General features: G+C 43.4%; 1 protein-coding gene across 1 annotated transcript in view; it reads left to right on the top strand.

Moving 5' to 3' along the window:
• LOC138638279 (vomeronasal type-2 receptor 1-like) overlaps positions 1-14027 on the top strand; it is a 223357-nt gene that overhangs the window by 103735 nt on the left and 105595 nt on the right. Inside the window, exon 3 of the mRNA XM_069727455.1 lies at positions 6910-7773. Coding sequence (XP_069583556.1) covers positions 6910-7773 — 864 coding nt within the window. The remainder of the gene's footprint in view (positions 1-6909; positions 7774-14027) is intronic.

Below are 14027 nucleotides of genomic sequence, written 5' to 3'. Positions count from 1 at the left end.
GTATGTCATCTCCTCCTGTATATTGTATATACCTATGTGTCATCTCCTCCTGTATATAGTATAAACCTGTATGTCATCTCCTCCTATATATAGTATATACCTGTGTCATCTCCTATATATAGTATATACCTGCTGTATGTAATCTCCTCATCTATATACCTATGTGTCATCTCCTCTTTTATATAGTATATACCTGTATGTCATCTCCTCCTGTATATAGTATATATGTGTGTCATCTCCTCCTGTATATAGTATATACCTGTAAGTCATCTCCTCCTGTATATAGTATATACCTGTGTGTCATCTGCTCCTGTATATAGTATATACCTGTGTGTCATCTCCTCCTGTATATAGTATATACCTGTGTCATCTCCTCCTGTATATAGTATATATCTGTGTGTCATCTCCTCCTGTATATAGTATATACCTGTATCATCTCCTCCTGTATATAGTATATACGTGTGTCATCTCCCCTGTATATAGTATATACCTGTGTGTCATCTCCTCCTGTATATATTATATACCTGTGTGTCATATCCTCCTGTATATAGTATATACCTGTGTCATCTCCTCCTGTATATAGTATATACCTGTGTGTCATCTCCCCTGTATATAGTATATACCTGTGTGTCATCTCCCCTTTATATAGTATATACCAGTGTGTCATCTCCTCCTGTATATAGTATATCTGTGTGTCATCTCCCCTGTATATAGTATATATGTGTGTCATCTCCTCCTGTATGTAGTATATACCTGTATGTCATCTCCTCCTGTATATAGTATATACCTGTGTGTCATCTCCCCTGTATATAGTATATATGTGTGTGTCATCTCCCCTGTATATAGTATATACCTGTGTGTCATCTCCTCCTGTATATAGTATATACCTGTGTGTCATCTCCCCTGTATATAGTATATACCTGTGTGTCATCTCCCCTGTATATAGTATATACCTGTGTGTCATGTCCCCTGTATATAGTATGTACCTGTATGTCATCTCCCCTGTATATAGTATATATGTGTGTGTCATCTCCTCCTGTATGTAGTATATACCTGTATGTCATCTCCTCCTGTATATAGTATATACCTGTGTGTCATCTCCCCTGTATATAGTATATATGTGTGTGTCATCTTCCCTGTATATAGTATATACCTGTGTGTCATCTCCTTCTGTATATAATATATTACTGTGTGTCATCTCCTCTTGTATATAGTATATACCTGTGTGTCATCTCCCCTGTATATAGTATATACCTGTGTCATCTCCCCTGTATATCGTATATTCCTGTGTCATATCCCCTGTATATAGTATGTACCTGTATGTCATCTCCCCTGTATAAAGTATATACCAGTGTGTCATCTCCTCCTGTATCTAGTATATACCTGTATGTCATCTCTTCCTTTATATAGTATATAACTGTGTGTCATCTCCCCTGTATATATTATATATGTGTGTGTCATCTCCTCCTGTATATAGTATATACCTGTGTGTCATCTCCTCCTGTATATAGTATATACCTGTGTGTCATCTCTTCCTGTATATAGTATATACCCGTGTGTCATCTCCCCTGTATATAGTATATATGTGTGTGTCATCTCCTCTTGTATGTAGAATATATCTGTATGCCATTTCCTCCTGTATTAGACCGCGTTCACACATTATTTGGTCAGTATTTTTACCTCAGTATTTCTAAGCTAAATTGGCAGCCTGATAAATCTGCAGCCAACAGGAAGCCCTCCCCCCTGGCAGTATATATTAGCTTACACATACACATAATAGACAGGTCATGTGACTGACAGCTGCCGTATTTCCTATATGGTACATTTGTTGCTCTTGTAGTTTGTCTGCTTATTAATCAGATTTTTATTTTTGAAGGATAATACCAGACTTGTGTGTGTTTTAGGGTGAGTTTCATGTGTCAAGTTGTGTGTGTTAAGTTGCATGTGGCTACATGCATGTAGTGACTTTTGTGAGATAAGTTTTGTGTGGCGACATGCGTGTAGCAACTTTTTGTGTGTCGAGTTGCATGTGACAGGTTAGTGTAGCAAGTTGTCTGCAGCAAGTTTTGCGCATGGCGAGTTTTGCGCGTGGCGAGTTTTATGTGAGGTGCGTTTTGAGTATGTGCAAGTTTTGTGTGATTCAACTTTTGTATGTGTTGCAACTTTTGTGCATGTGGCAATTTTTCCGCGTGTGCAAGTTTTGCGTGTGGCGAGTTTTCCATGAGGTGAGTTTTGCACGTGTGGCGAGTTTTGCGTGAGCCTAGTTTTGAATGTGGCGAGTTTTGCGCATGGCGAGTTTTGAGAGGCGACTTTTGTGTTTCGACTTTTATGTGGCGAGGTTGGTGTATGTGTGGTGAAATGTGTGCTGAGGGCGGTATATGTGTTCAAGCACGTGGTAGTGTGTGGTGCATTTTGTGTGTGTGTTCATATCCTCTTGTGTGGTGAATGTCCCATGTCGGGGCGGCCCCACCTTAGCAACTACGGTATATACTCTTTGGCGCCATCGCTCTCACTCTTTAAGTTCCCCTTGTTCACATCTGGTAGCTGTCAATTTGCTTCCAACACTTTTCCTTTCACTTTTTCCCCATTATGTAGATAGGGGCAAAATTGTTTGGTGAATTGGAATGCGCAGAGTTAAAATTTCGCCTCACAACATAGCCTATGATGCTCTTGGGGTCCAAACGTGTGACTGTGCAAAATTTTGTGGCTGTAGCTGCGACGGAGCAGATGCCAATCCTGAACATACACACATACACACACACATTCAGCTTTATATATTAGATAACCTAGACATGTTTGGTGTCTATGAACTCGCAAAAACTGGAGAATCAAAATGACAGGTCAGTTTTAGCATTTAGTGAACCTAGCAAAAAAGCCAAACAAAAAAACAGTGTGGGATTGCACTTTTTTGCAATTTCACCGCACTTTGATTTTTTTTCCTGTTTTCTAGTATATGACATGCTAAAACCAATGATGTCGTTCAAAAGTAGAACTCATCCCACAAAAAATAAGCCCTCACATGGCCGTATTTACGGAAAAATAAAAAAAAGTTATTGTCCCGGGAAGGAGGGAAGCGAAAAACGAAAATGAAAAAACAAAAATACCCCGGGTGATGAGGGGGTTAATTACTACCCTTGGCTCTCCTACTGCTTGCCCTGCAAACAGCATTATATTTTTCTTTAGATATGCCCCCCTCTTTCCATTTGATATATATTTCTTTTTTCCTTTTTAACAAGTGTTTTAAGTTCTGTGTTCATCCATCCTTGTCTCTTTAAATGCTTCCAATTCTTCCTTCTTTTCATCATTGTTACTGATTGTGCAGTGAGAATTTTATTTAGCAAAATCTCCCATCCTTCTTGGACATTTCTGTCCTTTAGAACATACAGCCATTGGACCTTTCCTACCCTCTTTCTGAGTCCAGTAAAATCTGCCTTTCTGAAGTCCAACCTTAAAGTCTGAGTTCCCCTTGTCTTCCTCCTCTTGTAATCCAAAGTTTGAGGATAGCATGATCGCTACCTCCTAAATTAACAGCCATCTTTACTTCCTCATCCATTTTCTCCTTGTTGGTAAGAATTAGGTCCAAGATTCCAGATCCTCTTGTTCTCTCTTCTACCTTTTGAAAGATAAAGTTGGCAGCAAGGGAAGATAAGAATTTTCTGGATCCATTACTTTTTGCCTTATGTAGCATTGTGCCTGAAAATTCTCAAATGCTTTGATAATAACCAATGCCTAACACACTTTTATTAATCAATATACTGTATATACTCTAGTATAAGCCGACCCAAGAATAAGACAAGACGCCTAATTTTGCCACAAAAAAACGGGAAAACTTATTGACTTGAGTATAAGCCTAGGGTGCGAAATGCAGCAGCTACTGGTAAATGTCAAAAATAAAAATAGTTCCCAATAAAAGTAAAATTAATTGATACATCAGTAGGTTAAGTGTGGCACCCCAGGAGTTTGGGTACCTCAGTAGTGCTGCCTTCCTCTCAGGGAGGGTAGTGCTATGCCTGGAGACAAGTGAGATTCCCTTTGGCAGGTTATCACCCGCACAACGCCATCCAAATCCAGGTCAGTAGGAGGAGCTCAAAACCCTGTTTTAGGGCAGCTTCCCTGGATAAAGATCCTGGTTTGGAGGAGAAGTCAGTTCAGTTTGTACAGACAGTCTGTGAGCGAGGACAGACAGGAAAGGAGCAGAGGAGAGATTCAGGGCTCAAGGAGGCTGAGAATAGGCATCCGATGAGTCAGTGCACAGAGACCAGGTACCGGGAACCCGAGGCTAGAGTGGAACTACAGGACACTCTGCAGAACCGTAGGGCATAATATCATACAGACATTGCCCAAATTACTCCCGTGGCACAGCAGCATCCTGGAGTCACCGTGTAGAGACCCCAGAAAGTACGGCTCAAGTTGCCTGCCATACAGGTACCTGTCCCAGGACAGGAGAAAGAACTGAAAGAATTAGGACCTTGTATGGAACACTTCAGGCAGCAAGGGACTTTAGCAAGCACAGAGTGGAAGGCTCCTAACCTGACTTGCCAATGGGATTCCGCTTGTTTCCGGGCTGCCTGGACTCCTATGTACCTGTTGCCGGTACTCTGGACTGTGGCCTGCCAACTACAGTAAACCAGGTAAAGACTTACAACTTGTATCATTTACTCATTTACTGGCAACCATCATCCCCCACCATACACCTGAGGACCCCTGGGGACCCCGCTTCACCTGTGGGAAGTGTACCATCAGTGCTGCAATAACATCCCCCAGAGTACCCCTGTAACGCAGCGTCGGTCCCACTATTGACCGAACACCGCAGGTGGCGTCACGGCAGACTTATAAACACTTTTCCCTTAAAAGACCGTCCCCTTTAGGGTATGTGTCCACGTTCAGGATTGCATCAGGATTTGGTCAGGATTTTTCATCAGTATTTGTAAGCCAAAACCAGGAGTGGAACAATTAGCGGAAAAGTATAATAGAAACATATGCACCACTTCTGTATTTATCACCCACTCCTGGTTTTGGCTTACAAAAACTGATGGAAAATCCTGACCAAATCCTGATGCAATCCTGAACGTGGACACATACCCTTATTGGGCGCTCAGGGCCATGGACCGGGTCGCAGCCACCGAGGCTTCCCCTTTAATACTGGACCCTGTACCGAGTACCCCACTGCCCTGGTGGGCGACTCATAAGCATTTTTAAATATCCATATTGAATCAGGAGCCCCATATAATGCTCCATAAAGTTCATGATGGGCCGCATAAGATGCTCCATATTAAAATATGCCCAAAATAATGCTGCATAAAAGGTTAATGATGGCTCCATAAGATGCTCCATAGAATATTATGCCCCATATAATGGTGCACAAAGGTTGATGGCCCCATAAGATGCTCCATAGAATATTATGCCCCATATACTGCTGCACAAAGGTTGATGGCCCCCGTAAGATGCTCCATAGCATATTATGCCCCATATAATGCTGCACAAAGGTTGATGGTCCCATAAGATGCTCCATAGAATATTATGCCACATACAATGCTGCATAAAGATTGATGGCCCCATAAAATGCTCCATAGAATATTATGCCCCATATAATGCTGCACAAAGGTTGATGGCCCCATAAGAAGCTCCATAGAGTAATATGCCCCTTATGCTGCTGCTGCAAGAAATTTAAAAAAAAAAAATGACATACTCACCTCTCAACTTTGGGCGCCGAGTGCCGGGGGCCTGAGCAGGTGGGGACACCGTTGCGCTATGGAGGCCAGGTGCGGGAGTCGCCACTGGCTCAGGACACCGTCACTTGCGATATTCACCTGTCCCCGCTGCACCGCTGCTTGTCGATGTGTCTTCTTGGTCTCTGCAGTGACTGTTCAGACAGAGGGCGCGCACTAACCACGTCATCGCGCCCTCTGACCTGAATGTCACAGCCAGAGGACGCAGAAGACACAGCGCGGCGGTGGAACGGGAACAGGTGAATATTGCAAGGCTCACCCTCACCCTTCATACTCACCCCCTCTTGATGCGGTCTCTGTATGTCCCTGCTTCTCCAATGGTCTCCGGCGCGCTGGCAACTTGTTTCTGTGTTCAGCGGTCACATAGTGCCGCTCATTAAAGTCATGAATATGCACTCCACGCCTATGGGAGTGGAGTCGTGTCCATATATTCATTACTTTAATGAGCGGAAACACGTGACTGCTGAACACAGGAAGAGTTGCAGGTGCCGGAGACCATCGGAGAAGCAGAGAAGTGCAGAGACCGTGTCGTGAGCAGGTGAGTATGATGTGACAGCCACCACTCCTGCCGCTCCCGCTCCCCCGCCGATGCCCTGGGACAATGACTCGAGTATTAGCCGAGAGGGGCACTTTTAGCCTGAAAAAATGGGCTGAAAATCTCGGCTTCTACTTGAGTATATACGGTACCTTTTCAATTTCATTCCTATGAGATGTTACATGTATCCCCATTAAAGATTTGTCCCTTATTGTAAGTTTTTCCACTATGCAATGTCATCAGAACTGTTACAACAATAGTCCAATATATATATATATATATATATATATATATATATATATATATATATATATAGTGCATAACCGCTATAGAAAATTAAAGGGATATCCCAATCTCATATATTTATGGTATGAATACAGTATATGCTATAATTGACTAATAGATGTGGAACCCACCAACTAAACATTTGGTAACTTTTAGTGAATTATTGTTATTTATTATTTAGAAATATTTAGCATTCAGAATTTATATTGTAGGGTGAAACTAATTTTCTGAATTTGTAGTGCTTACGGTAGCCTCAAGATATTGTATGAAGTAGTCAGATCAGTTATTTCATGATAAATGAGTACGGCTAATACACAGAGGTTTTTCTTATGACTACATATTTCTTTTCTTAATCTACAGGTGGGATATGCTTCTTCTTGCTCAGTTCTCAGTGACAAGTTTCAGTTTCCATCTTTTCTTCGCACAATCCCTAGTGACCAAGCCCAGTCCAAAGGCTTTGCTGATCTAGTCACATATTTTGGTTGGACATGGGTTGGAACAATTGCTGCAGATGATGACTATGGGAAATATGGCATCAAGGTTTTCAAAGAAGAGGTTGAAAAAAATGGTGTATGCATCGCTTTCTCTGAAACACTGCCAAGGATCTATAACAAAGAAAGTATAGATGGCATTGTAAAAGTAATCCGTGAGTCGAATGCCAATGTTATTGTCATCTTTTCATCAGACATTGACCTTAGTCCATTAATGGAAGCTCTGGCAGCAACTAATATTACTGGTAAAACGTATTTATCCAGTGAAGCCTGGACAACATCTGCACTGATAGCTAAGCCAGAATACTTCTCATTCCTTCGAGGAACCATTGGGTTTGCTATTCGTAGAGCAGAAATTCCAGGTTTTCAGAACTTTCTCCTTGACATTCACCCTGAACATGGAACTGATGATTTGGTCTATGAGTTCTGGGAAGAAGCCTTTAATTGTACCTGGCCAACACAAAGAGCAGCTTTCTATACCAATATAAGCATAGAAGCAATTGTAGCAGGGCGGAGAAGAAACATATCTCCCCATCTCTGCACTGGAAAAGAGCAGTTTAAAGATATAGTGAATACTTATACTGATGTGTCCGAACTGCGCATCACCTACAGCGTTTACAAGTCTATTTACACCATTGCTACTGCTCTCCATGATTTGGATGCATGTGTGCCAGGATCAGGGCCTTTTCCCGATGGTACTTGTGCAAATTTGCGTGATTTTGAACCATGGCAAGTAAGTATTTACCAATGAGACGTGAATGTGCAAAAGAAATATAAACACGATTTAAGGCCTCATTCACACCTTTGTGTTTAAACACATACCGTGTGTCATCAGTGTTTTGGATCAGTGTGTCTTTTTTACCATCAGTGTGTTATCAATGTTTTTCATGAATGGATAAATTGATACATTTCAAAGCTTCTCTTATCCTTTGCCATGCTAAATACAAACAGCACTCTAATGCCATCCAACTACTGAACTATTTTTCAGTGACCCATAGAATTGTGTTGGCCTTTTTTATCCGTGATACTGATAAAAAATGGACATGTCTCCGTGAGTTTTGCATGGACAAACGGTCCGTTGCAAAAGACGGACATGGGAATAGCACCATAGGTTATAATAGGCACGTGTTATATCCATGAAAATAGCTGGATAGAACATGTACGTGCAACAAGGATGTGTGAATGAGGCTTAGTGTGTATTACCTTGACATGAGTATTTTAGGTGTAGCTTAAATAAAGCAATATCTATAAACAGATACAGTATTTATGCTATGTCACACTTACGGTAGATTCTTGAATTTAAAATTATTTTAAGAACTAATTATTCAAGTTTTTGAACACCATGAACTCATTTTATGGTATGTGCACATGACACCTTTTTATGGCAGATCTGCTCTAAACCCCACCTGTTAAAGTGCTTTAAACCTTAGTCAGCGCGGACTCTGAATCACCATATTCCTCATTTTCTGCATGACATATCCTTAGATAGCATTTCAAATGTACAGAAAAGAATAATAATAAATAAAAAATAAGAATTGTAGAATAAATTAAACTACCGTAAATCAACCAACAGTTTTGAAGTGTAGCATTAAAGACAACCCCGTATAGGGCCTTGTTCACATTTTGCTGATAAATTGGGTCTGATTCATCATTTGCATTTTTTTGAAGTCACGTTTCTTTTTTAGTCGTGTGCTTTTCATCAATCTTTTTCCTCCAAATTTTTCAAACTTGTATATGCCGTTCATTAATGTTCGGCAAAATAAAAAAATGCTTGTCATTTTAGTTTATTGTAACTTTTTTGGGCTAAAAAAAGTTGCATGATCTGCTAAAATGTAGCAAAATTTGCATAAAAATTACAGGTATCCTTAAAATCACTTCCATGTTGGGGATGGAATGGAGAACATTTGTGCCAAAGTTTACCACGTTCAAACATTCACAAATGATGAATCACATAAAAATATAAAATTCTCTGCTCACTGGTGAAGTAAAATAAAACAGATTGACACATTAAGTATCAAAACCACTGGCGCCCGACACCGTAAAATCTGGTCTTAGCTGCCTAGTTTGGTGGATAACTACCACCTGTTGTCAAGGGTAATGAGTTAAAATTAAAAAATGTGTCCAAATGGCACTTGGAACCAAGGGAAATACTGTATGTACATGCAATAACCCGCGTGAGATTGTCTGGAGGTAAAAGTCCAGTTGTGCTAAATGCATACAAGTACTTACAATGGAGGATTGGTGGTCTGTATGGAGAGATGGTCACCAGATAGGGAGAAAGGCTACAGTGCAGTCCCTAAATGGCAAATAACTAATGAATAATATGCAAAGGCGAGAGATGTATTACCTGCTCCTGTAGCTGTGTGAGAGAAGCATGGCGTGAGCTGTCCCAATGCATGGGTATCGGCAGAGATGAGAATTTGCGCCATGTAGCCTGCAGCAGGATTGCTAGCGGTACTGCTGATCCACGCGGTGGAGGTAGAGGAGTCCAAAGTACGTAGGCCGCTGCAGGGGCAGTTGTCAAGATCCGAGCGTTGGCGAGAGCACAAGATCTTGTGCCTGCTGCTGAAGCTTCACACTGGAAGCAGGTTATGTTCGTGGTCTCTTTACAATCTGCCAGAAAGATATGCGAAGGTGTGGTGGCGTGTTGATCCCAGATAGGGAAACCTGTAGGGCGGCAGGATGTGGATATAAGAGGCAGGTATCCACGTGTACAACTTCAAAGTGAATGCTGTGCAGTTATCCAATGAACCTAGCGCAGCTCCAGCCGGTGGCAAGCAGAAAGGAGATCACTGCCAGGTTGACCCAAGCGGTTATACACCACTAACGGACCGAGATAGTGACGTCACTCCCATGTGGGTAAAGAGTCAGGCTGATAGGACTATTTTTTACCTTATAACAGATTGGCATTAAATCTGAACCTTGTGGTTACAAATGAGAGAGGGATTAAGCGTGTGTGGCACCCCTAGGGGTATTTGCCACAAAAATAGTTACTGACACTAAATACAGGTACTAAGATAGCAAAACTGCACTACCACCTCCGGCCAGAAGGGGGAGCTCCAGAGACTCCCCTTGATCCATTCTGGTCTGAGAGAAAAACTGGCAGTTGGGCTAAGGAGCTGAAAGTGAGAGGTCATACAGCTGAATTTCTAACAGCCCTATGACGGTTTCCAGGCCCAAATCACCGGCCTGAGGAGAAGAGGGACAGAGAAAAGGGACATTGTGAGAACCGGGTAGCATTAATCACTACCCAGAACAGGCGCAAAGACGGATACCGGATCCGTGGCTGTATTCATTATATATAATACAGCAACCGGAAAAACGTGAGGTGATATCAGCTTCACTAGGGCCGGACGCAGCAACAGACACAGAGTTCAGCGGTACTCCCGAAGGGGGTAAGCCGATAAAAGGACTCGGGTTGCCCGTCGAACCAGGACCCGGAGGGGACAGATTGGGCCGGCAGCCAGTTCACATACAGCAGCAGGGCCACACAGAAATTGCGCACAATAAGAGGCGAAGACCCCGGCAGGGTCAAAGTAACTCAGAGTTCCCATACAGACTCCGGTGACAGGACTGGTTGTAAATCCTTTTATGTTAAAGTAAACTGGTTAAACGTTGCAGTGCCTCACTCTTTCATTTGGACAATAGCCATCTATCCAGGATCGGGATCATCGCCGCTGGGAGAACCTGCTGCTGATCAAGTAAGTGCCTGTCCCCTCACGATACCCCTTACACTGTGCATTGCCTGAGGCCACAGCACCGGGTCAAGCCACCCGTGACACCCCCCTCAAGAGACAGACCCCATTGGTCCGGTGCTGGGTATCCCGGTCTCTCGGGCGTCACAATTGGCGTCACGAACAGGATAGAGCCAGCCCATATACCGGGTATTGTGTGCCGTGATTGGAGCCCAAAACTTTGAAAACTTGGATGAAAAATCGTGAAAATTGTCTTTATTAAAGAAAATTCCATTTCCCATTAAAAACTATTGAAAGTGACTTTTCCCCATTGGTTATAATGGAGTAAAGATGGCCGCCATCCCCTGAGGTAATCACCTCATAACTAGTGTTGAGCATTCCGATACCGCAAGTATCGGGTATCGGCCGATATTTGCGGTATCGGAATTCCGATACCGAATTCCGATACTTCCCGCGTATCGGATACCGGAATCGGAAGTTCCCAGAATTCAAACTGAACGCAGCAGCCAATGAGGAATGATTGGAAGTGTGGGCACATCCTGTTTAGCATGGTGGGCATGTAAGTACTGGCAAGGCTTGGATTGGCTGCTGAAATGATGTCACTCTGCACTATAAAAAACGCTGCCGCCATTTTGCGCTCACTCTGCTGTGATTTCAGTTAGGGACAGGACGCTGTGTTCTAACTGAGGGCCAGTCGAGCTAGCTAATTGCTTTATTTTCCTTTCCAAAGGCTAATTTAGCAAAACGCTGTGTGTTCTTCACTGTTCACCTTGCTCTTGCCTTGCAGCGCTGTTTTAACAGCGTTCTGCAAGGTCTCTGTGTGTGTGTGTGTGTGTGTGCAGCTCACTCTGTAGTCTGTGTGCAGCCATATACCCGGTTGTATTCAGCTCAGGGGGGGTTCACACTGCCTCACACAGTTGTCCTTTTTTGCTCTTAGTGCAGCCTGCTGCACATTTTTTCTCAAATTTCCTATTAGTGTTTTTCCACCAGTCTCCAGCTCTATTGTGGAAAAACACTACATAGGATAACCTAGAGGGGGGTTTTTGGGCCTTGCAGCGCCGTTTACGGCTGTCTGCACGGTCTCCGTGTGAGCCCAGCTCGCCCTGTAGTCTGTGTGCAGCCATAGTCGGTTGGATTCAGCTCAGGGTTCGTTACTGGCTCATACCTTGAGAAAAATTTTACTTTTTTTCAAATAGTGCAGCCTGTTTAAAATTTGAAAAAAAAAAATTCCTATTAGTGTCTTTCCACTCGTATCCAGCTAAATAGTGGAAAAACACTATATAGGATAACCTAGAGGAGGGTTTTTTGGCCTTGCAGCGCCGTTTACGGCTGTCTGCACGGTCTCCGTGTGAGCCCAGCTCGCCCTGTAGTCTGTGTGCAGCCATAGCCGGTTGGATTCAGCTCAGGGTTCGTTACTGTCTCATACCTAGAGAAAAATTTTACTTTTTTTCAAATAGTGCAGCCTGTTTAAAATTTGAAAAACAAAAATTCCTATTAGTGTCTTTCCACTCGTATCCAGCTAAATAGTGGAAAAACACTATATAGGATAACCTAGAGGAGGGTTTTTTGGCCTTGCAGCGCCGTTTACGGCTGTCTGCACGGTCTCTGTGTGAGCGCAGCTCGCCCTGTAGTCTGTGTGCAGCCATAGCCGGTTGGATTCAGCTCAGGGTGCGTTACTGCCTCATACCTTGAAAAACAATTTCCTTTTTTTCAAATAGTGCAGCCAGTTTAAAATTTGAAAAAAAAAATTCCTATTAGTGTCTTTCCACTCGTATCCAGCTAAATAGTGGAAAAACACTATATAGGATAACCTAGAGGAGGTTTTTTTGGCCTTGCAGCGCCGTTTACGGCTGTCTGCACGGTCTCCGTGTGAGCCCAGCTCGCCCTGTAGTCTGTGTGCAGCCATAGCCGGTTTGATTCAGCTCAGGGTTCGTTACTGCCTCATACCTTGAGAAAAATTTTACTTTTTTTCAAATAGTGCAGCCTGTTTAAAATTTGAAAAAAAAAATTCCTATTAGTGTCTTTCCACTCGTATCCAGCTAAATAGTGGAAAAACACTATATAGGATAACCTAGAGGAGGGTTTGTTGGCCTTGCAGCGCCGTTTACGGCTGTCTGCACGGTCTCTGTGTGAGCGCAGCTCGCCCTGTAGTCTGTGTGCAGCCATAGCCGGTTGGATTCAGCTCAGGGTGCGTTACTGCCTCATACCTTGAAAAACAATTTCCTTTTTTTCAAATAGTGCAGCCAGTTTAAAATTTGAAAAAAAAAATTCCTATTAGTGTCTTTCCACTCGTATCCAGCTAAATAGTGGAAAAACACTATATAGGATAACCTAGAGGAGGTTTTTTTGGCCTTGCAGCGCCGTTTACGGCTGTCTACACGGTCTCCGTGTGATTTAAACTAGCTCTGTAGCCCGATCTGCACCAAAAAAAAAGTTAAGTTCACCAAACACAACTTAACACTTGTGTAGGCCACATTTGAAAAATAATAAAGTTTAGTCCACAATTTACAACATTAGTGTTTCTTACACCTGTTAGGAGGAGCATTTCAGGAATAAGCACACTAAGGCCTTAGTACTTTTCTGCTTATCTTTATCTGTCAACCAAGATGAAGAGGGCAGGGAGTAAGGCACGTGGGCGTGGGCGCGGAGCAGGGAGAGGAGCAGGGAGAGGACGTGGTGATTCTGTGCCTGCTGCGGGCGCCGGTGACTCGTCGTCACTCAGTTTCAGCAGGGAACAGTCCTTCATGCGCAGCTTTGTCGGAGAGCGCCGTGCACCGCTGCTACGTGAAGACCAAATTGAAGCCGTTGTCGGGTGGATGGCAGCTAACGTCTCGGCATCGACTTCAGTTAGTGCCACATCCTCTCAGGCACAGAGCACTGGAGAGCAGCCATCTGTCTCTTCACCACCTGCCAAATTGGCCAGGCAGTCAGAGAGCCCAGGACAGGAGCCGTCTCTACTTCTGTTCTCTGAATCTCTTGGCTTGGAAACAGGGGGCCAGCCAAGCAGCATTGGAGAAATGGAAGAAGAGGCAGTGTGCAGTGATGCCCAAAAGCTTTATCTCTCTGACTCTGAAGAGGCAGGTGGGCCAGTGCCTCCGGTGACCACAGCGCAGTACGCATCTGATGATGAAACTCAGGTGCCGCTTTCTGATGCGTACTGTGCTGCCGAGACTACCCAGGAGGAGCAGTTGGTGGCAGAGGGTAGTGGAGATGATGAGGTCCTTGACCCATCGTGGCGTGAGGAACAGGAAGGTGGTGGGAGCAGCTCTGAGGAAGAGCTTCCCCTTACGGG

The sequence above is a fragment of the Ranitomeya imitator genome, chromosome 5 (genome assembly GCF_032444005.1).
Source record: "Ranitomeya imitator isolate aRanImi1 chromosome 5, aRanImi1.pri, whole genome shotgun sequence".
In the NCBI taxonomy this organism is placed as follows: domain Eukaryota; kingdom Metazoa; phylum Chordata; class Amphibia; order Anura; family Dendrobatidae; genus Ranitomeya; species Ranitomeya imitator.
Note: the sequence above shows the minus strand (reverse complement) of the source record. Positions and strands in the feature narration are given on the sequence as shown.